Source organism: Macrotis lagotis, chromosome 1 (genome assembly GCF_037893015.1).
Source record: "Macrotis lagotis isolate mMagLag1 chromosome 1, bilby.v1.9.chrom.fasta, whole genome shotgun sequence".
NCBI lineage: Eukaryota > Metazoa > Chordata > Mammalia > Peramelemorphia > Peramelidae > Macrotis > Macrotis lagotis.
The window spans coordinates 190,437,514-190,459,293 of record NC_133658.1 but is presented as its reverse complement, the minus strand read 5'-3'; the positions used below and the strand labels follow the sequence as shown (position 1 = coordinate 190,459,293).

At 34.7% G+C, this 21,780-nt stretch overlaps 1 protein-coding gene across 6 annotated transcripts in view; it reads left to right on the top strand.

Annotated features, from left to right (window-relative positions):
- Window positions 1–21,780, top strand: part of MCPH1 (microcephalin 1) — a 382,408-nt gene that overhangs the window by 86,314 nt on the left and 274,314 nt on the right. For all 6 annotated transcript variants that reach the window (XM_074209531.1, XM_074209529.1, XM_074209530.1 and 3 more), the window contains one exon: window positions 1,306–1,418. In XM_074209531.1, coding sequence (XP_074065632.1) covers window positions 1,306–1,418 — 113 coding nt within the window. The remainder of the gene's footprint in view (window positions 1–1,305; window positions 1,419–21,780) is intronic.

Genomic DNA, 21,780 nt, shown 5'->3' with positions numbered 1-21,780 from the left:
TTTTTCCCTAAATTAAAGGCAATAGTCCTTGAACTTTGTTCAAACTCCTCGGCTCTTTATCTGGATTACAGATGGCACTCTCCTTTGCAAACAGCCCAAAATCGTTCCTGATTGTTGCATTGATGGAATGGCTGAGTCCTTCAAGGTTGAACATCACTCCCATGTTGCTGTTAGGGTGTACAGTGTTTTTCTGATTCTGCTCATCTTACTCAGCATCAGTTCATGGAAATCCCTCTTCCTTCTGTATCTTGCTAGACATATATAGAAAAGTTGAGGATTTATGAGGGTTTATTTTTTAACCTGCAACTTTGGTAAAATTGCTAATTGTTTCCAGTAGTTTTTTTGGATGATTTTTTGGGATTCACTGGGTAGACCATCGTGTCATCTGCAAAGAATGAGAGTTTTGTCTCTTCCTTCCCAATTCTAATTCCTTCAATTTCTTTTTCTTCTCTAATTGCTGAAGCTAACATTTCTAATACAATATTGAATAGTAGTGATGATAATGGGCACCTTTGTTTCACCCCTGATCTTATTGGGAATGCCTCTAGCCTCTCCCTATTGAATATAATGCTTGTTCATGGTTTCAGATAGATAATGCTAATTATTCTAAGGAACAGTCCATTTATTCCTACACTCTCTAGTGTTTTTTAGTAGGAATGGATGCTGTATTTTGTCAAAAGCTTTTTGGGCATCTATTGATATGATCATATGATTTCTGATTGATTTGTTGTTGATATAATTGAGTATACTAACAGTTTTCTTAATATTGAACCAACCCTGCATTCCTAGTATAAATCCTACTTGATCATAATGTATTATCCTAGTGATAACTTGTTGTAATCATTTTGCTAAGATTTATTTAAGATTTTTGCATCTATATTCATCAGGGAGGTAGGTCTATAATTTTCTTTCTCTGTTTTAACTCTTCCTGGTTCAGGTAATAGTACCATATTGGTTTCATAGAAAGAGTTAGGCATAGTTCCATCTTTCCCTATTTTTCCAAAGAGTTTAATATAGAATTGGAACCAATTGTTACTTAAATGCTTGGTAGAATTCACTTGTGAATCCATTAGACCCTGGAAATTTTTTCTTGGGGAGTTCAATGATGGCTTGTTGAATTTCTTTTTCTGAGATAGGGTTGTTTAGGTATTTAATCTCTTCATTTTGTTTATATCTTTCAACAGAACTTAAACTGAGGCTTCTTACTATAACAAGGGAATTTTATTTTTAAATTTTCTCTTGCTATATTAGTTTGGATTTGTCTATTTTAATTTCTAATTAAGTTTCAAATTCACTTGATTTTAGGTGTTGAAAACGAAGAAGTGAAGCTTGAGATCTTAGATGATGTCTCTAAAGGCTTTAAAGACCGAAAGATCAAATCTCCAGAGAAATCCAAAAAAACTAGCAAAGTCAAAAAGGTCAGTGTACTTGTATAAAAATATTATTTTAAACTTTCAAGAGTTACTACCTCTTTGCAATCTACTCCAAGTATATGAAATATAAACTAATCTATCAAACCGAAGGGTTTTTCCCAAAAAAATTAATTTTGGGCAAATGTTAGAAAGTGATAATGTTCATAAAAATGAGAGCCATAGTCACAATTAAGGAATAATGTGCATTTGTATGCATGCTATGTGAGCTTTCTCAAATCTTGTTTCCAAGACAACTTTAGTTCTTCAAAATGCCAAGGGTTTTCAATTTGTCAGCATTTTTTGAGACCTTTAATCTGAATAAACATTCACTAGGTAGGGCTTAAGAACATAAACCATCTTTCATTTTTTTTTCTTTTTAAAGATTTTATTTACTTTAAGTTTTACAATTTTTCCCCTAATCTTGTTTCCCTCCCCCCCCCCCATAAGGCAATTTGCCAGTCTTTACATTGTTTCCATGGTATTCATTGATTCAAATTGAATGTGATGTGAGAGAAATCAAATCTTTAAGGAAGAAAAATAAAGTATAAGAGCAAGATCAGACAATAAGATATCACTTTTTTTAAAATTAAAGGTAATAATCCTTGGTCTTTGTTCAAGCTTCACAATTCTTTCTCTGGATACAGATGGTATTCCTTATCGCAGATAGCCCCAAATTGTCCCTGATTGTTGCACTGATGGAATGAGCAAAAGACCATCAAGGATAATCACCCCCATGTTGCTGTTAGGGTATACAATGATTTTCTGGTTCTACTCATCTCATTAAGCATCAGTTCATGCAAATCCCTCCAGGCCTTCCTTAATTCCCATCCCTCCCTGGTTTCTAATTGAACAATAGTGTTCCATGACACACATATACCATAGTTGGTTAAGCCATTCCCCATTTGAAGGACCTTGACTTGATTTCCAATTCTTTGCCACCACAAACAGGGCTACTATAAATATTTTTGTGCAAGTAATGTTTTTACCCTTTTTTAATCATCTCTTCAGGGTATAGTCCAGAATGGGGACCTTGACAGTTTTTGTTGAACAGTAGGTCCCAGAAAAGCTAAAATGTTGTATACTCTGCTTTAAAAGTTAAGATTTAAGGTACTTTAAGGTTCCTTAAAGTTTAATTCATTTATTTTTAAATTTTCAAACTGAAGGTAATTTTACATATTTACCCCTCCTATCTCATAGGACCTTATCTTCCATTTTACTAAGAAAAATCATAGTCCACCATTGAGAGCTTTTATTTTCCCTACTCTGGGCCTCAGAATTACTCCACATCATTTCTGGGCCTCAGAATTACTCCACATCATTTCCCATCCTCTCTCTCTCTTTTTTTTTTTTGCTTCAGTCTCTGAATAAATGCTTTTCCTTCTACCAAAGCCCAATTCTTTTATTAGATTCTTTATCACTCTGTGACTTGATTCCCTCATTCTTTCCATTTCTACCTCTTTTACCTGCTAGCTACAAACACTTAGATATCCGACATCTTTTAAAAAATTACCTTTTACCTCAACATTCTTTCAAGCTGTAATGCTACTTCTTTCTTTTCTTTTTCTGCTTAAGCCTTAAAAGTTATCTGTAGTCATGTTATATGGCTTCTGACCCCTTACCTTTCTACTAAGGCTGCCTTCTCTGAGGTTATCTCTTGGATCCTATAATTGCTAACTTTACTACCTCTTCTCTGTCTTCATCCCTGTTGATCTCTCAGCAGATTTTAACACTGTTAATTATCAATACTTTTTCATTCCTTAGCTTTCAAGAAGCTGCTCATTCCTGGTTTTCCTCCTACTTACTGACCATTCCATCTCAGTATCCTTTGCTGTATTATCATTCATGTACCATTCTCAAAACTTAGGTATTTCCCCTTCCTTCTGTCCTGGATTACCTTCTCTCTACATCCATTCCTGTGGTGATCATTTTCACTTTGTCATAGATTAAACCAGTTGCTAAGTCTTACAGATTTCACTTCCACAGTATTCCTTGTGTCTGCTTTCTTGATCACTGTCCTATTTAATACCAATATCATGCTTTCTTCTCCTTTTTTCATCTTCTCACCAGCCACCTTGCTACTTCAAATATAGAATATCCTCTGGAATACTTACCCTTTCAACTCTAGAACTACCACACTGAAGCTCCTCTAAGATCCTAGTGAATGTCTCATCTATGACCTACTTTATCAGGCCAACTCCAACCCTGATTTACTTAGTTTCTTCACCATTTTCTTGCTGTTGTCTTGTTGTCATGTCCTCTCTCTCCCAACTTCCCAGTCCCACTGAAATCATAATCATATCAATACTGCTGATACTTTTAGAAAATATTTTATCTACTGCCGTATAAATTTATCTCATCATCCTTGGGTAATCTGAACCAAAATACTTATTCCTGTCCACCATCCATTTACATGTATCCTCTCCCATTGTTGGAATGTAAGCTCCTTGAGGGGCATGGGCTGTCTTGACTCTTATTTTTTGTCCACTGAGCCATCACCAGTCATCTTGCCTTATGTCTTGCTGCTGGATTCTGATAACTCTACAGACAGGAATGCAGACAGCTCTATTTCACTTAAATCCAGTTCACTTGCACATCAAGGCATCACCCCATTGAAGTCATGAATCCTCTTCAGGAATGAAGGACAAAGAACGAGAACAACAATTTTTTGTCCTCCATAGCTTAGTACAGTGCTTGGCATATAATAAATCAATAATAATTGGTTTTGGAAAAAAAAATCTTTTTAATACCTTCTTCTGTTTCTTCTTTCATTCTCTCCTAACACATTATAATAGCTTTTTCATTGACTTCCCTGTCCCTGGTCTCTTCCTTCTCCTATCCATCCTTCTCAAAATTTCCAAAATAATCTTCCTAATGTAGAGATCTAATGGTGTCACTCTCTTGAGGGGGAAAAACAGAAATAAAAACAGAAATAGAGTGACATTTTGCTTCAAGTATATTTAAGGCTTTCAATGATATGTCTTGCTGATTATCACTTCTACAATATTCCTTATGTGCATTTCCTTGGTCACTGTCCTATTTCATACCTAGTTCATGCTTTTTCTCCTTTTTCATCTTCTCACCAGACACCTTCATATTTCTCTCATTAGTGCAATTCCAGCCAAACTTCCTACTAACCATTCACTAAACTCAGCCTTTCATTTCCTTTCTCTGTGTCTTTCACAAATACATTCCTTAACAGGTCCTTTCTTTGTCTAGGGTTACCTTGGAGACCAGTTCCTCAACAAAGCCTTTCTTGATCCTCTGGGTTGTTTACAGTTTCTCTCTCTTCAAGTAATTTTCTGTTTACTTATATGTGTAAATATTGTAATTCTCAATAGAATGTAAGCTTCTTGAGAGCAGGGGCAGTTTTTGTTTTTGTTTTTATTTTTATACCTTCACCCTTTGTGCTTCTTGCATAGTAAGCACCTAACAAAATTTTGTTGAATTATAGGCAACTGCAATGGAAATTTATTTAATTTTAAGATTCATTTTTAGAAGTATACAAAAATTTTTATAAGCATAATAGATTCTAATATTAGTAATGGTAAGGGTTGTGAAGTATTTGGGGGTTTTAATGCTTTTTCTTGGACATTGTGATTTTGTGGCATTATGTGAATCATTTGACACTAAATTTTACAGCAAGCATTGCTAGGTTTGTTAGTTTTATACTGCTCCCCAGACATATATTGTACACAACCTGGAGCCAAGCATTGCACTATTATTCCCTGATATTCTGTACTCTTGTACCTTACTGGGGAGAGTCTGGCTGTAGTGGAAAATACACTCCTAGAAAAATAATTCAAGCTATGTGCCCTTCCTTTCTGTGAATTAGTTATATTTTGTTTGTGCATTTATCTTTATGTAACTGGATAAACATTTATTAAATATCTATTCTGTACAAGTCATTGTGCTAGACCCTGGGAATACAAAGATATAAATAAAACAGTAACTGTCTTTAAGGTGCTTACATTCTACTAGAGAGAATATAACGATGCATAAAGTAATCAAAAATATTTTTTTTTTGGTAGGACTGGAAGTGAGTGAGTTGTAAAGACCTGATATAAGAATTGACACCTAAGTTGTGTCTTAAAGGAAACTAGTGGTTTCAGGAGAGAAAAGAATGTATTCCAGGTTTAAGATCCACCTGTTGTAAAATAAGATATCGAGAGTCATACATGAGGCACTGTAAGGGGTTGTGTTTCAGTAGAACAGATAATAGAACAGATAGTTTTAAAGAGTACCAATATAGGGTCGGCTAGGTGGTGTAGTGGATAAAGCACCAGGCCTTGGAGTCAGGAGTACCTGGGTTCAAATCTGGTCTCAGACACTTAATAATTACCTAGCTGCATGGCCTTGGGCAAGCTACTTAACCCCTTTTGTCTTGCAAAAACCTAAAACCTAAAAAAAAGAGAGAGAGAGAGAGAGAGGGTACTAATATGACATCATTAGAAAGGCCAGTGAGAGATTGTGGAAAGTTTTAAGTGTCAAATGTAGACTGTTTTTTCCAGATATATAATGAATGATATATTATTTTCAGTTTTCAATCATTTGATCAATACAGATTGGGCAACTCAGGTGACTCAGAGAATAATGTGAGCCTAGAGTCAGAAGTCTTCTTAAGTTCAAAATCAGTCTCAAATACTTACTAGCTCTGTAACCCGGAAAGTTCACTTAAATTTTTTGCCTCAGTTCCTCACCTGTAAAATGAATTGGAAAAGGAAATGGCAAATTATCCTAGTATTTTTGCCAAGAACATTCCTAAAGGGTTCATGAAAAGTCAAACACCATTGAAAAATTGACTGAACAACAACAAAAATGTATCAACAAGGAATATCCAGAAGGCGAGTGTTACTAAATCAAAGAGTGCCTCTTGGGAAGAAATGTGTTAGAAGACTGGAAAGGTAAGAGGAGCTATCTTATGAAGGACTTTCAGTACCAAACTAGAGTATTTTGTATTTGATCCTGGAGGTAATAGTGGACCCCTGGAGTTTATTGAGTAGGAGAGTGACATGATTGGACCTACACTTTAGAAAAATTACCTTAGTGACAATGAAGGATTGTGGCAGATTCATTAGCAGGCTATTGGAAGTCCAGATGTGAGGTTATTATGTATTTTGTATATATTTGACATTTGAATCCATAAAATGTATCAAAATGTACACTAGGAAAAAGGATAACCATTCAATTTCAGGAAAATTTTTTCAGAGGACCAAAAAGAAAAAAAAAGAAAGAAAGAAACCTGAAAGTAATTCTTTCATTTCCTTTAGCCATAACATCAACTTCCTTCCAAGTTCCTCTCTGTCATTTACCTTGAAGTCAGAATAGTAATTATAATTTTAAATTATAAGGAGAAATAGCCTGGATAATTCAAAGAATGGAAATATAGTCCCTGATTTCTCAGTAGTAATAATGATGTAGAACTGATGAGTTAAGATTAAAGTATCCCATATTACCCTGCTAACAGAATTTTTACTGAGCATTATAGACAGGCTAGAAACAGAGTGCCAGCAAACAGGTAGGTGTTTAATTAATTACATTAATTGTAAGGAATGATTTGCAAATCATGGGATTTCTCCTGATTAGAATGCCACCTTGCTAAAATTCAGGCAAAGATTATATACATGATCTTAACTGGGAAGGGAGAGATGATGAGTCATAGAACAATTAATTTGGGGACTTGAGTGACCTTCCCAGGACAAACCCACTCTGCAGGACAATACTACAGTTACAGCAGTTGTAACCAACCAAATAGGACAATACAGGTGTACTCAAGTGCTATGGTAATGGTTAAGTTGATTGAGGAGCACATAACATTTTGCCTAGGTACAGTACAGGTTATATGATTCACTTCACTTAACACAGACAAAAGAATACAGGACTTGTCAGGATTAAAACAAATTATTATCTCAGTTGCTTTGTTCTCACTGGTTTCCAAGCCAGAGCCTGCCTGGGAAAGAATCTCTAGAAACTAAATTATTATTATTAAATTCATTATACATATCATATTAGTCAATATGGAAATTATAATTTCCCTTGATAAACTTAACTGATTGCTACAAGTATTGATCCCATTGTCAGACAAAGAAACTGAAACTGACAGAAAGTAAATGACTTTTTTTTGGTAAATGACTTTCTTGTAAATATTAAATTATTAATTTTTTTAATTATTGAAGGCCAGAATTTCTATACATATTTGGATAGAGTAGGAGAGTAGAGTTGTGAGAAGGTGCAACTATGTAAATGGAGTAGAGTGTATACTATTTTTAATGTAGGATACTTAGAAATGACTCACCATGTCTTTGTTATTTCCCTTCTTATATAAAAATGTCACTTGACTATATTAACTTCCTGGGTTAGAGTTATAGGTGGAATATACTTCAAAGAGTTTTTAGTTTTCTGCTTCAAAGAATGTTTAGCTTTCTTTAACATTTTTAATTATCTAGGACTTTGGCTCTTTTTACCAGACTGCTTACCTCTCCTAGAAAAGTATCATTTTGTTGTTTATCTTGAAATGTATTAGAAATGATGATGACGATATTATCTGCATATTTATGAAATGATTTAGTAATGACTTATCCCAATAAAAGACCCTATTTATTTTTTTCTAGAATATCAGTATCCTGTCATATATTTAGGGAAATTTTCAAACTTACTATAGGATAATTAGATGTCCACCTAAATAATTTTCTATTGCTGGACTTGCTAAATCTAATTTGATAGGGCATTATCTGCAAAAGGGACTTTTAAAATTGACAGTTGACCCTATAAAGATTGAAAAGAGCCTTACTTTTCAATTCAGGTATAAAAATTTATAGTTTTGATAAACTGTCTTTGGCTTAGGATAGTAGGACTTGGTAATAATAGGAATATGCTAGTTATAACAGATGCCAAGCCAATAGATGTTACTTCATTAAAACATCTTAAAAAAACTGCCTCATGATGGCATCACAGAAGTAAATTTTTTTTCTTTTTTTTTTTTGTTTTTATGCAAGGCCATTGGGGTTAAGTGACTAGATTTTATAAGAAATGGAGAGAGAGAATGACTGGTCAAGTGAATAGAGTTTATAAGAAATGAAGAGAGAGGAGCAGCTAGGTGGCTCAGTGGATAGAATACCCACCCTGGAGTCAGGAGGACCTGAGTTCACACCCAACTTAGACATGTAATAATTGCCCAACTGTGTAACCATAGACCAGTCACTTAACAACCCATTGCCTTAGATAAATGAATTTTTTAAAAAACAGAAATGGAGAGAGGTAGGTAACTCATTTTTAGTGTTGTGACAAGAAATATAATAGATACATTTGTAGAAATTCAAACATGGAGATGATAAAAATATACATTCATATTATAGCTTATAGTGCACAAAAGATTTTCACATATATCTTTATTTAAAAAGTTCTTTGAGTAAGGAAGTGTGTGTTTACATACGTAAACCTATGAATTAAGGCTCTGAGTGGTTGGATTTACAACATGCTTAGAAATAGGATGGTATATATTAGAAGGTATATATTAGAAGGAAGCAATATTCTTTTTTTTTAGGTTTTTACAAAGCAAATGGGTTTAAGTGGCTTGCCCAAGGCCACACAGCTAGGTAATTATTCAGTGTCTGAGGCCACATTTGAACTCAGGTCCTCCTGACTCCAGGGCGGGTGCTCTATCCACTGGGCCACTAGCCACCCCAAAGCAATATTCTTTATAAATGATGGTTTGAAATAACAGAATCAGAGATAAGATTTAGAGCTGGAAGGGACATAAGAGGATCATCAGTTCCAATTGCATAATTTTCCGTATATAGAAACTGAGGTGAAGTGACTTTGCCCTGGGTTATACAGCCAGTAAATGTCAGAGATGGGATTTGAACTGAAACCTCCCTGAGTTCACTCTATCAATTATATACCATGCTGCTTCTCAGAATTTCAGGGATGAAATCTCCTTTTAAGTTGGTTTTGCTGTATTGGATCCTTTAAAGACTTACCTTGTTAGACTTTAGAACTGGACAAGTCAGTTCCACCAGGCTAGGAGAGTAGAACATGCCTGTTTCTATTCTTTTGAACCTTTTACTTATTTCATCCTTTGGTCTCCCTTATTGTGAATACTCTTTAGGTACAATTTGTATTCTTGCCAAGGTTTCTTCCAATTTTCCACATGGACCTTCTTAGTTCATAGACTAGCGTGTGTCACTTATATTCAGAAAGATTCATCTTACCAGCTCATAGTTTCTGCTACTTGAGAGAGTGAGTCTAAGAGAAGAAAGTAATCAGAATCAATGCTAGAAGGGTTCTGTGACAGTGGAGATATGCTTAATATTCTTAAGCACAAAATGGACATTGAAGATTTTAGTCTTATTTTCACATGACAACATGATAGGAAATAGAAGCTCACTTTAGAGATTACTCCTGGTATTTTACTGGTAAAATTTATATGGTTTGTTATTATAATGGAAAGAATGTCATGCTGGAAATCAGAAGACCTGATTTTGGCATGGCTAGCTAGATTATCTTTAGAACCATTGAACTTTAATTTCAACATCTGTAAAATATGCATGAAAAGCCAATGAGATATTATGAAAGTTGATGGGGGGAACTAAAAATGCAATAGTGGAACAAGTTGCGAAGGGCTTTAAATAACAAACATGTGGATGACATGGTCAGATCTAAGTATGAATTTCCAGAAGTATAACTTAGTGGGAAATTATGAGATGGCAAGATGGCTACCCTGAGTGCCTTCCTTAAATGGAGGATGAGTGCCCTTGAAATAACAACATGCAAACAATTTTGTTGAAATTATATATATATATATATATATATATATATATATATATATATATATATATATATATATGACAAACTGGAGATAATACCAAAGGGAAGACACTAAGATTAGGGAAAAGCTATTATATAGTTAATTAATTAGGAAGGTATAAAAAAATCAAGTTGATTCAAATGATCAAGATGGGGAAGGAAGGAGAATATAGTTAGGGTAGGAATGATGATGTGGGAAAAAGAAAAAAATGGAAAAATTAGAGTTCACAATGAGAGGGTTTTGAGAAAGGAATGACAATAGTTTGTTAACAGATAAACGAATTATAGAGTTTGTGAACTTGGAAGTAAAACTTATGAGTGATGCCAAGATTAAGGATATGATTATCTCTTTGTGTAGCTGAAGTGGGTAGAGGAACAAGGCATGGGAAGTGAGCAAGTTGAAGATCTGGGAGATAAAGTTGTTTGAGGGAGTATCCATATGTATGTTTGTACCTATCTATTATGAAGATAGGAGTTGAGGAGAGAAAGATCAAGCACCAAAGTCAATGAGAAAAGAAAGGGAGTGTCCTAGAGATGAAGAGGCAACAGCTCCTAAAATACTGATTGGGTGTTACACATATGTATATAGATAGCTTAAAAGAGAAGAGGTTATTGAGTGATGAAAATAAAGGAAAAGGATGGAAGTGCCAAGAGGGATAATGGAGTACTACAACTTCCTCACCATAACTGGAGAAGAGGATGCTAGAAGTGAAAGTACAAGAAATTCAGGAAAATATGACAAAGGAAGCTATTGCCAATGAATCAAGTAAGCCTAAGTCTGGCTAAAAGAATGATTTTTATTTTTTAAATTGTGACTTTATCTAGGGTTCTCACTGCTGATCTTACTCATCTACAATATAGGAAAGGTGTTGGCATAAAGATCTGGCACAATAGAAAGAATGATAGGATTTTTTTTGTCATATTACCTGGATTCAGATCTTGACCTTTTTACTTATCAGCTCTGTTACTTAGAACAATTCACTTTTTTAAAAAAACTTTTTGCAAGGTAATGGGGTTAAGTGGCTTGCCCAAGGCCACACAGCTAGGCAATTATTAAGTTTCTGAGGCTGGATTTGAACTCAGGTACTCCTGACTCCAGGGCCAGTACTCTATCCACTGCACCACCTAGCCACCAACAATTCACTTCTTGATGAACTTCAGTTTGGTTTTTAATCTGTTAAGAGTATCTCAATAAAAAACGAATTTCTCTAAATTATCCTCGCAGCAACTCAATTATATAGATACTATTATTAACCCAATCTTTAAACATAGGAAAAATTTAATGTAGACAAGGTAAAATGACTTCTCCAGGATCACATAAAAGTAGGACTAGAGCTTAATTTTTCCTAGCTTCAAGTCCAGTCCTCTATCCAGGGAACATTTAGCTGCCTTGATAACAATAGTTAGAATTTATATAATGCTTTAAGTTTTTAAGGTATTTCACATTTATTATTTTATCCTCTCAAAAATATTACAAATCAGGTGCTATTATTAACTTTATTTTATCGAAAAGGAAATTGAGAGTGAAAGAACTTTAGTGACTTGCCTAGGTAACAGCTAGAGACAGAATTCAGATTCTTTTCTTCCTAATTTCCTAATCTAGTTCTCTTTTCACTATACTAGGAAGCCAGATGGTACTATAGATAGAGCACCAGACTTGACATCAGGAGGACCTGAATTCAAATTTGATCTCAGACCCTTGACACTAGCTATATGACCTTGGGCAAGTCACTTAGCCCTGATTGCCTCCCAGAAAAATCATCTCTAGTCATCCTTATTCATATCTGGTCACTGGATCCAGATGACTTCAGAGGAGAAAGTAAGACTAGTGACTTAGCATAGCACCCCCTCACTCAAATCCAATTCATATACTTGTCTTGTTACCACCTCCCTGATGTCATGGTTTTCAAGAATGAAAGACAAACAACGTCCACTATATTGCCAAGTTTCCTTGTCCACAGTACTCAAAACTCTTCCATTTGCTCTAATCAATAGTTCCACATGTGGATGGTGTTGTTCTGGCTGGTGAAGCACCTGTGTTTTATAGGTGTTAATTGTTAGACCAAAATTAGCACAAACAGCAGAGAATCGTTCCATAATCTGTTGCATCTCAGCTTCAGAGGCTGCATTGAGGGCACAATCATCTGCAAACAGAAGATCATGCACCAACACACTCTCCACTTTGGTCTTGCCCTTTCAAGTTGAAGAATTTGCCATCGGTGCAGTAACTGACCTTGAGACCATGTTCATCCTCAGTGAAGATGTTTGATAACATGGCTGAAACATCATGCTAAAAAGTATGGGGGCAAGGACACATTGTTTCACTCCATTGATGACAGGGGAATCTCAAGGGCATCGTCCACTATCCAGAACCTGAGCAAGCCTGGCATCATGAAAGTGATGTACAATACTGATGAACTTCTCTGGGCAGTCAAATTTTGACATAATTTTCCATAAACCTTCAAGACTGAAAGTATCAAACAGTGAACACCATCAACAGTTCCTTGACCCTTTCCAAAACTACACTGGCTCTCAGGGAGGTGACCTTCTTCTAAGTCACCAACTGAGAAGCACTCTGGCAAGAAATTTTGAGTACTGTGGACAAGTTCACTTACCTTGGCAATATTCTTTCCAAGGAGGTACACATTGAAAATGAGGTTGATACTCACATTGCTAGAGCTAACTCAATATTCGGAAGGCTCTGAAAGAAATTGTGGGAGAGAAGAGGTATTAGATTTACTGCCAAATTGAAGGTCTACAGAATCATTCTGCTGACCTCATTGCTATATGCCTATGAAACCTGGTCAGTCTGTCAGCACCATATCAGGAAACTGAATTGCTTCCATTTAAATTGTCATAAAAAGATTCTGAAGATGCAGGAAAAGATACCATACACTGAGGTCCTTTCTCAAGCTAAACTGCCTAGTATTCCAACATACATACATTAATACAGAGAATTGCAGTTATGATGGACTGGTCATGTTGTTAGAATGCCAGAAGTACACTTGCCAAAAAGACTATTCCATGGAGAATTCACATAGGGCAAGTACTCGCAAGGGGATCAGAAGAAATGACACTGAGACACTCTGAAGGACTCTGTTAAAATCTTTTGAATTGATTGTGCAACATGGGAGACACTGGCACAGTTCTACCCAGATGGTGTGACCTCATCAGTGAGGTGGCTGCACTCTCTGAGGAAGGCATAATTGAGGCAACTCAAAGGAAACATGACCTATGCAAGTTTAGAGTACCCACCCCAGGTGTTCACATGGACTATTTGTGCCCAGCCTGTGTGGTAGAGTATTCCGAGCTTGTATTGAGCCAATCATTATGTTTAGTCAAATACACTGTAATTTGCCTCAAACATAGTAATATAATTTTGGTCTTTTTCAATAATGAAGGACAAGAACCAATCAATCAAGCTTCCTTACTTTAAACCTCTCTAGGCAAAGGAGTTAAATTTATTTTCTTATAAAAATGAGAAAAGAGAACTTGAAAATCAAAAGTTCCATGCATTATCATGTTTGTCATTGCAATAACAGATTATATAGATAGAGACCATTCAAGACACTGACTTACTTTTTTCTTCGGTTACTAATCTGAAGTGAAGGCCTCTATTGCTGTTAAAATGGAAATAAACCTTATTCAAAAGCTGGATTTTTAAATAAATTTTTCTCATGTATTGTGCGTAGTGTTCCTAATGATGTGTTTGTTGTTTTACTATCTGTATCTTCTGTATATTCTCCCACTAGACAGTGGTGGAGCCATCTCAATCTCCACTGGATGATAGGGAGTATTTATTTCTTGTCTCTCTTATTGCTGCTTTTATTCTAGTTTCACTTTTATAAAATTTATTTATAAATTGTAATGATTGCATACAAAAGCTCATGGTTTAAAGATGTGTTTTATAAAGAAAAGGCCTAGCGGGGAAAGGGTTAATCCTACAATTCAGAATCAACGAGGCATTCATCATGGACTTTGTTAAAACAACATGATATGAGGGATTTCAAACAGATTCCTATTGGCATGTACTTGTGTGGCGTTCAGTTAATATATCACTTCTGAAAGTTTTTTTGTAAGAAAAAGAATTTTCTAATCTGTGATTAAGTTCCTGCTGTGGAGAAACTTCTGTGGAACAGTCCTTTTCTAGTCCTCATTATCAGTTGGTTATATTTTTAAAAGGATTTTGTTTGAAGTTAAACTATTCAGTCACTTCTGGTGCTTTTAAAGAAAACTGATTAGCTGTTTTGAGCAAAGAGGGAAGATGTCCTTCTGCTTATAATTTAAGTTAGGTGTGTGTGATCAGATGACTTGTTTTATATATGACATGGTAATCTTTCTCAGGATTGTACAAGTTGTGATCATCCTCTTTAGATCTGTTTATATTTGGCTTTTATGCTTCATTAACTGTCATGATTCCTCTTATTTAAATACATACATCATGTAAAAAAGGACATCATTTTCTCTTTAGTAAGAGTACTTACCATGTGCCAATATGTTTAGTCAAATTGTCTTTATAGTATTATCACTTTTATCAATTTAATTGGTTTCCTTTTCATTGCTAAATTTAATCAGATTCAGCCTCAGTATTTTTATCTTATCAAGGGACATACTCTATTCTACTCTATATAGCCCCTTATCCCTCCCAGTTTTGTCCTCCTTTCTGTCCATTTCCAATGCATGATGAGTAGGTCATTTCCCTTTTACTATTTTATCCATTTACTGAGATCTTTTCTTTCCCCCTCAACTCTATTTCACTACCCAGTATCAGTTTTATAGAGCTTTAGAGATGTTAAATCAGAGTTTTGCATTTAATTTACTATAAGACTCAGAGGAACCAAAGGGAATGATTATCATTAGAATAGTGTATGTTCTAAGACAGGTTCATTGCAGGCGATTTTCAGTTTATTTTATAAAATGTTTAGAACCATTGTCAGATGAATCTTGGAAACTGAATATTCTCAGTTGCCAGTTTGTGAAAAATCACTAAGTGGTTTTTTTCTGATACATCATTTCAAATTATACCAGTCCATTTAAACCTTCTGAATGTAACTTGATTCCCAAAGCCTATTTGTAGAGGACTCTATCCTTATTGGCTAGATCCCCACCTTCCTGCATGAGGGCCGATACAAGTAGAATTAGCAAGAGCAGAGAGAAGAAACCTAGTCTTGTGGGGCTTGGCCATAGTGGGGAAGTTGACATTCAGTTTCTAGAGAAAATCCACAATGCCGGAAACATTCTCAGAACAAACTGACATAGGAGAACTTCAATGTTATCCTTATTCTCAACTTGCTACACTAGAGATTTTCAGGAATTTGCTTTGGGTGAAGTCTGAGATACTCTCAGTTGGTTGAATCAAGCTATCTCACTCCCAATAGTAGTTTATATTATCTGGTAAATATTCTCATGTGTGTACTTTCTCTGATTTCTATTTTGCTTTTGCCTTGGATAAATGGGTTTAGATGCAGTTTCCTTTTGTATACTCATTATAGAATAGTATTTGGTAGGAAGAAAGTCAAAGTTCTAGATAGGGAGCTTGGGTCCCTCCTTCCCCATTATGGAACAGGGTTAAGGAGTTTATCTTGAATTTAAACTATCTTGACTAACAAGATTTAAGGGAACAGATAGATAGAGGGATAGGGTAGATAGAGCCTGGTATTCCCTGTCTGAGGAGCCCCTGTTCCAACTACCCTTTTCTTCTTACAGCAGAAATTAAAGTCTCTCCTGGAGATGGAAAAGAAGAGGAGACACTAGAGGTGTATTTATTCTGGCCTCCCTGTGAGCCACACACTTAAGTATAGTCAGTACCCTTTTGCAAAAGACAATGCAATTATATGAATTTGATATACTAGCTATCAAATCCTATTTCCAGAAATATTGTAGCTTCTAATAGAAAGACCTTTTGTGATTTATATGTATTTAGTTGACATTCTTTCCTTAAGTTTCTAATATAAGCTTGATAAAGGTGACTGCCTTAGCTTTAAATGTTCTGGGAATTCTTAATTAAATGATTTAGTTTAATTTTTTCCTTCTTATATTTAGTGTTGTAGGTCAGATAACAATAGAGTCCTAAGTTCAAGGGATCATCTACTTTTTTGTTGTATTAGAATTTTGTTTAACAAAACATTTCTTGAAATAAGTGGGCCATTGGTTTCAGCTTGAAAATGTCGTTAAATTGTACAGATTTTAAAAATCAATCAGTAAGCAAACAATTATTATATAGCTACTGTTTTTTATCATACTCTGGGAGATAAAATGTTACACCACATGATGACAGACATAGAAAGATAAGTGAGAATATGAAGTAATATATGATGATGACAAAATCAATAGTGGTGGCAATAAGTACTACTGAATTAGAAGGAAGGAGAGGTCACTTGGAAGGGAATTTTCATGGAGAAGAAAAGTCAGACCTGATCTTGGTTTGAAGGAAAAGAAGGGCTTGGTTTAATGAAAAAGAGGAAGGGAAGAAGCAAGGGCTTTTAGTAGTTGAAGACATATGGCATAACAATGAAAGATATTGAGGTACAATGAAGTCAGTCTAGTGGAGCAACAAGTTTGATATCAGGAATATCAAGTGATAGAACTAGTTACAGGTGATACCATTAAATTATAATAAGATTCTTGAGCACCTTGAATCCCATGTGAGCTTGAGATTTGGGAACTTTTTCTGTATTGGCTTGCCAATGAAATCTTTTTTGACAAAGGAGTGACACCATTACTGTGATTGTGATAACTTCCAGCTAAGATGATGGAGAGAAGACAGGCACTGGAGGAGGTGAGAACTGCCTGAATCTTACTCTCATCAGATTTGGCTTAGAGTTAACATGCACACACTCAGTTAAGTTAAGAAACTTGTCTTACCTTTCAAGTATTAAAAGGGGAAAGGTGGAGAGAGGAGGAAAAGAGGAACAAAGAGAAGGAAGGGAAGGAAGAAGGAACAAAGGGAAAGGGGAAAGAAAGGGGAGGAGGATTGGATAGAAGGGGCAAACACACTGAAGGTGGTGATATTCAGAAACAAAATACTGGGGAATGTGGATAAAGTGAAAAAAGGGGAAAAATGCAAACAGAAGGAAGATGTCAGGGAGGGCAATAAAGAGTTTATAATTATAACTTTGAATGTGAATGGGATGAACTATCGCATAAAACATAAGTGAATAGCAGAGTGGATTAAAAATCAGAAACCTACAACATGCTGCTTACAAGAAACTCATTTGAAGCAGAGAGATACATATAGCATATAAAGGTAAAAGGTTGGAGCAAAGTATGTTTTGCTTCAGCTGAAGTGAAAAAAGCAGGGGTAGCAATCCTTATCTCAGACAAAGCAGCTGAAAAATACATCTCATTAAAAGAGAAAAGGAAGGAAACTATATCTTCCTAAAAAGGTACTATAGACAATGAAGCAATTTCAATACTAAATATTAATGCACCAAGTGTATGGCATCCAAATCCTTAGAGGAAGACATAGACAGCAAAACTCTACTGGTGGGAGACCTCAACCTCCTGTTCTCAGATTTAGATAAATCTAGCCATAAAATAAACAAGATTGAAGTTAAGGAGGTAAAAAGATTGTTAGAAAACCTAGGCATGACAGACCTTTGGAGAAAATGAATGGGATAAAAAGGAATATACATTTTTCTGCAGTACATGACACACAAAAATTGACCATGTACTAGGGCATAAAAACCTCATAATCAACTGCAGAAAGGAAGAAATAGTAAATACATCCTTTGCAGATCATAATGCAATAAAAATCACATGCAATAATAGGCCAGGGAGAGAAAGACCTAAAATAATTGGAAACTAAATGACCTCATTTTAAAGAATGAATGGATTGAACAGCAAACTGTAGAAAGAATTAATGATTTCATCCTAGATAATGACAATAACAAAACAATATACCAAAACTTATAGGATACAGCCAAGGCAGTTATCAGGGTATATATTATATCTTTAAATGCTTATATGAATAAATTAGAGAAAGAGGAAATCAACAAACTAAACAAGCAACTAAAAAATTAGAGAAAGAACAAATAAAAAAATCCCTAATTAAATATCAAATTAGAAATTCTAAAAATTAAAGGAGGAAATTAACAAAATTGATAGCAAAGAAACTATTGAGCTAATAAATAAAACCAAGAGTTGGTTTTATGAAAAAAATCAATGAAATTGATAAACCTCTTGTTAATTTGATTAATAAAAGGAAATAAGAAAACCAAATCGCTAGTATCATAAATGAAAAAAGTGAACTCACCACCATTGAGGAGGAAATTAAAGTAATAATTCAGAATTATTTTGCCCAACTATATGCCAATAAATTTGATAATGTAAGTGAAATGGATGAAAAATTTACAAAAATATAAGTTGCCCAAGTTAAATAAAGAAGAATACCCTATCTTGGAAAAAGAAATTCAACAAGCCATTATTGAACTCCTTAAGAAAAAAATCTCCAGGGTCAGATGGATTCACAAGTGAATTCTATCAAACATTTAAAGAACAATAGGTTCCAATTCTATATAAACTCTTTGGAAAAATATGTGAAGACGGAACTCTGTCTTAACTCTTTCTATGACACCAATATGGTGCTGATACCTAAACCAGGAAGAGTCAAAACAGAGAAAGAAAATTGAATACCTATCTCCCTGATGAATATAGATGCAAAAATCTTAAATAAAATCATAGCAAAATGATTACAGCCAGTTATCACTAGGGTAATACACTACCAAGTAGGATTTATCCCAGGAATGTAGGGTTGATTCAATATTAAAAAAAACTGTTAGCATATTATCGTATCAATAACAAACTTATCAGAAATCATATGATCATATCAATAGATGCTGAAAAAGTCTGACAAAATACAACACCCATTCCTAGTAAAAATACTTAGAGAGCAGAGGAATAAATTGATTGTTCCTCAGAATAATAAGCAGTATCTATCTGAAACCATCAACAAGCATTATATGCAATCGGAATAAGCTGTAGGTATTCCCAGTAATATTGGGGGTGAAACAAGGATGGTCATTATCACCACTACTATTCAGTATCATATTAGAAATGTTAGCTTCTGGGGCGACTAGGTGGCGCAGTGGATAGAGCACCAGCCCTGGAGTCAGGAGTATCTGAGTTCAAATCCGGCCTCAGACACTTAATAATTACCTAGCTGTGTGGCCTTGGGCAAGCCACTTAACCCCATTTGCCTTGCAAAAAACCTTTAAAAAAAGAAGGAAAAAGAAATGTTAGCTTCAACAATAAGGGAAGAAAAAGAAATTGAAGAAATTAGAACTGGGAAGAAAGAGACAAAAGGCTCACTCTTTGCAGATGACATGATGGTATACCTAAAAAATCCCAAAAAATCATCTAAAAAATTACTAGAAACAATTAGCTGTTTTAGCAAAATCACAGGATATTAAATAAACCCTCACAAATCCTTAACATTTCTATATGTGACTAGCAAGATACAACAGAAAAAACTGAAAAGAGAAATCCCATTTAAAGTAACTCCAGACAATATAAAATATTTCAGAAACTTTATGAAAACAATTATAAAACACTTCTTATACAAATAAAACTAGATTTAAATAACTGGTCAAATATCAACTGCGCATGGATAGACTGAGCTAATATAATAAAAATGACAATTCTACCTAAATTAAACTACTTATTTAGTGACCTACTAATCAAAATTCCAAAAAAATACTTTAATGAGAGTTAGAAAATTGTAAGCAAATTCATATGGAGAAATAAAAAGTCAAGAATTTCCAGGGATTTAATGAAAAAATGTGTAAAAGAAGGTGGTTTAGCCCTACTAGATCTAAAATCATATTATAAAGCATCAGTCATCAAAACTCTCTGTTATTGGCTAAGAAATAAAATGGTAGACCAGTGGAATAGACTAGGTGTAAAAGCAGGAGATGATTATAGTAATCTGCTGTTTGATAAACCCAAAGAGTCTAGCTATTGGGATAAAAACTCTTAAAAACTGTTAGGAAAATTGGAAGTTAGTATGGCAGAAACTCGGATTAGACTAACAACTCACACCCTATACCAAAATAAGATCAAAATGGATACAGACTTTAGACATGAAAGATGATATTATAAGCAAATTAGGAGACCAAGGAATGGTTTACCTGTCAGATCTGTGGAAAGGGAAGCAGTTTATGACCACAGAAGAGATGGAGAACATCATTAAAAACAAACTAGATAATTTTGATTACATTAAATTAAAAGGCTTTTGCACATATAAAACCACTGTAACCAAGATCAAAAGAAATGTAGTAAATTGGGAATAATTTTTGCAACTAGTATTTCTGACAAATGACTCATTTCTAAACCACTTAGAGAACTGAGCTTAATTTATAAAAAAAAAAAAAAAACAAGCCATTACCCAATTGACAAATAGTCGAAGGATATGCAGAGGCAATACAGATGAGGAAATCAAAGCAACCATGGAATTTGAACAAAGACCAAAAACTATTACCTTTAATTTAGAAAAGTTGCTTTAAATCATTGCTTATTAGAGAAATGCAAATTAAAGCATCTCTGAGGTACCACATCACACCTCTCTTAGACTGACCAATATGTTAAGAAAGGACAATGATCAATGTTGGAAGGGCTGTGGGAAATCTGGGACATTAATACATTGGTGGTGGAGCTGTGAAATGATCCAGCCTTTCTGGAGAGCAATTTGAAATTACACCAAAGGCCAATAAAATGTGCATACCCTTTGATCCAGCAATACCACTACTGGGTCTATACCCTGAAGAGATCATGACAAAGGATAAAAACATTATTTGTACAAAAATATTCATAGCAGCTCTGTGGGTGGCAGTGGGGAATGGCTTAACAAACTGTGGTATATGTATGTGATAGAACACTATTCTATTAGAAACCAGGAGGAATGGGGATTCAGGGAAATGTTGAAGGATTTGCATGAACTGATGCTGAGTGAGATGAGCAGAACCAGAAAGACATCGTAATACCCTAACAGCAACATGACAGTGATGACCAACCTTGATGAAGTTGCTCATTCCATCAGAACAACAATCAGGGACAATTTTGGGGGTATCTAGCAATGGAGAATACCATCTGTATCCACAGAAAAAAATGTGGAATTTGAACAAAGACCAAAAGCTATTACCTTCAATTTGGGGGGAAAAAACCCATTATCTTATTATGTAATTCTGCTATCTCTTATGCTATATTTTTCTTCCTTAAGAATGAATTCTCTCTCATCATATTCAACTTAGATCAATGTATACCATGGAAACAATGTAAATACTGACAGACTACCTTCTGGGGGCGGGGGAACAAGGGAAGATTGGAGGGGAAATTTTAAAACTCAAAATAAATAAACTCTTTAAAAAAAAGAACATTGTACACCCTAACAGCAACATGGAGTTGATGATCAATCTTAATGGACTTTCTCATTCCATCAGTGCAACAATCAGGGTCAATCTTGGGATATCTACAATGGAGAATAACATTTGTATCTGGAGAAAGAATTGTGAAGTTTGAACAAAGACCAAAGACTATTGTTTTAATTTTTTTTTGAAAAAAATCTTTTTTA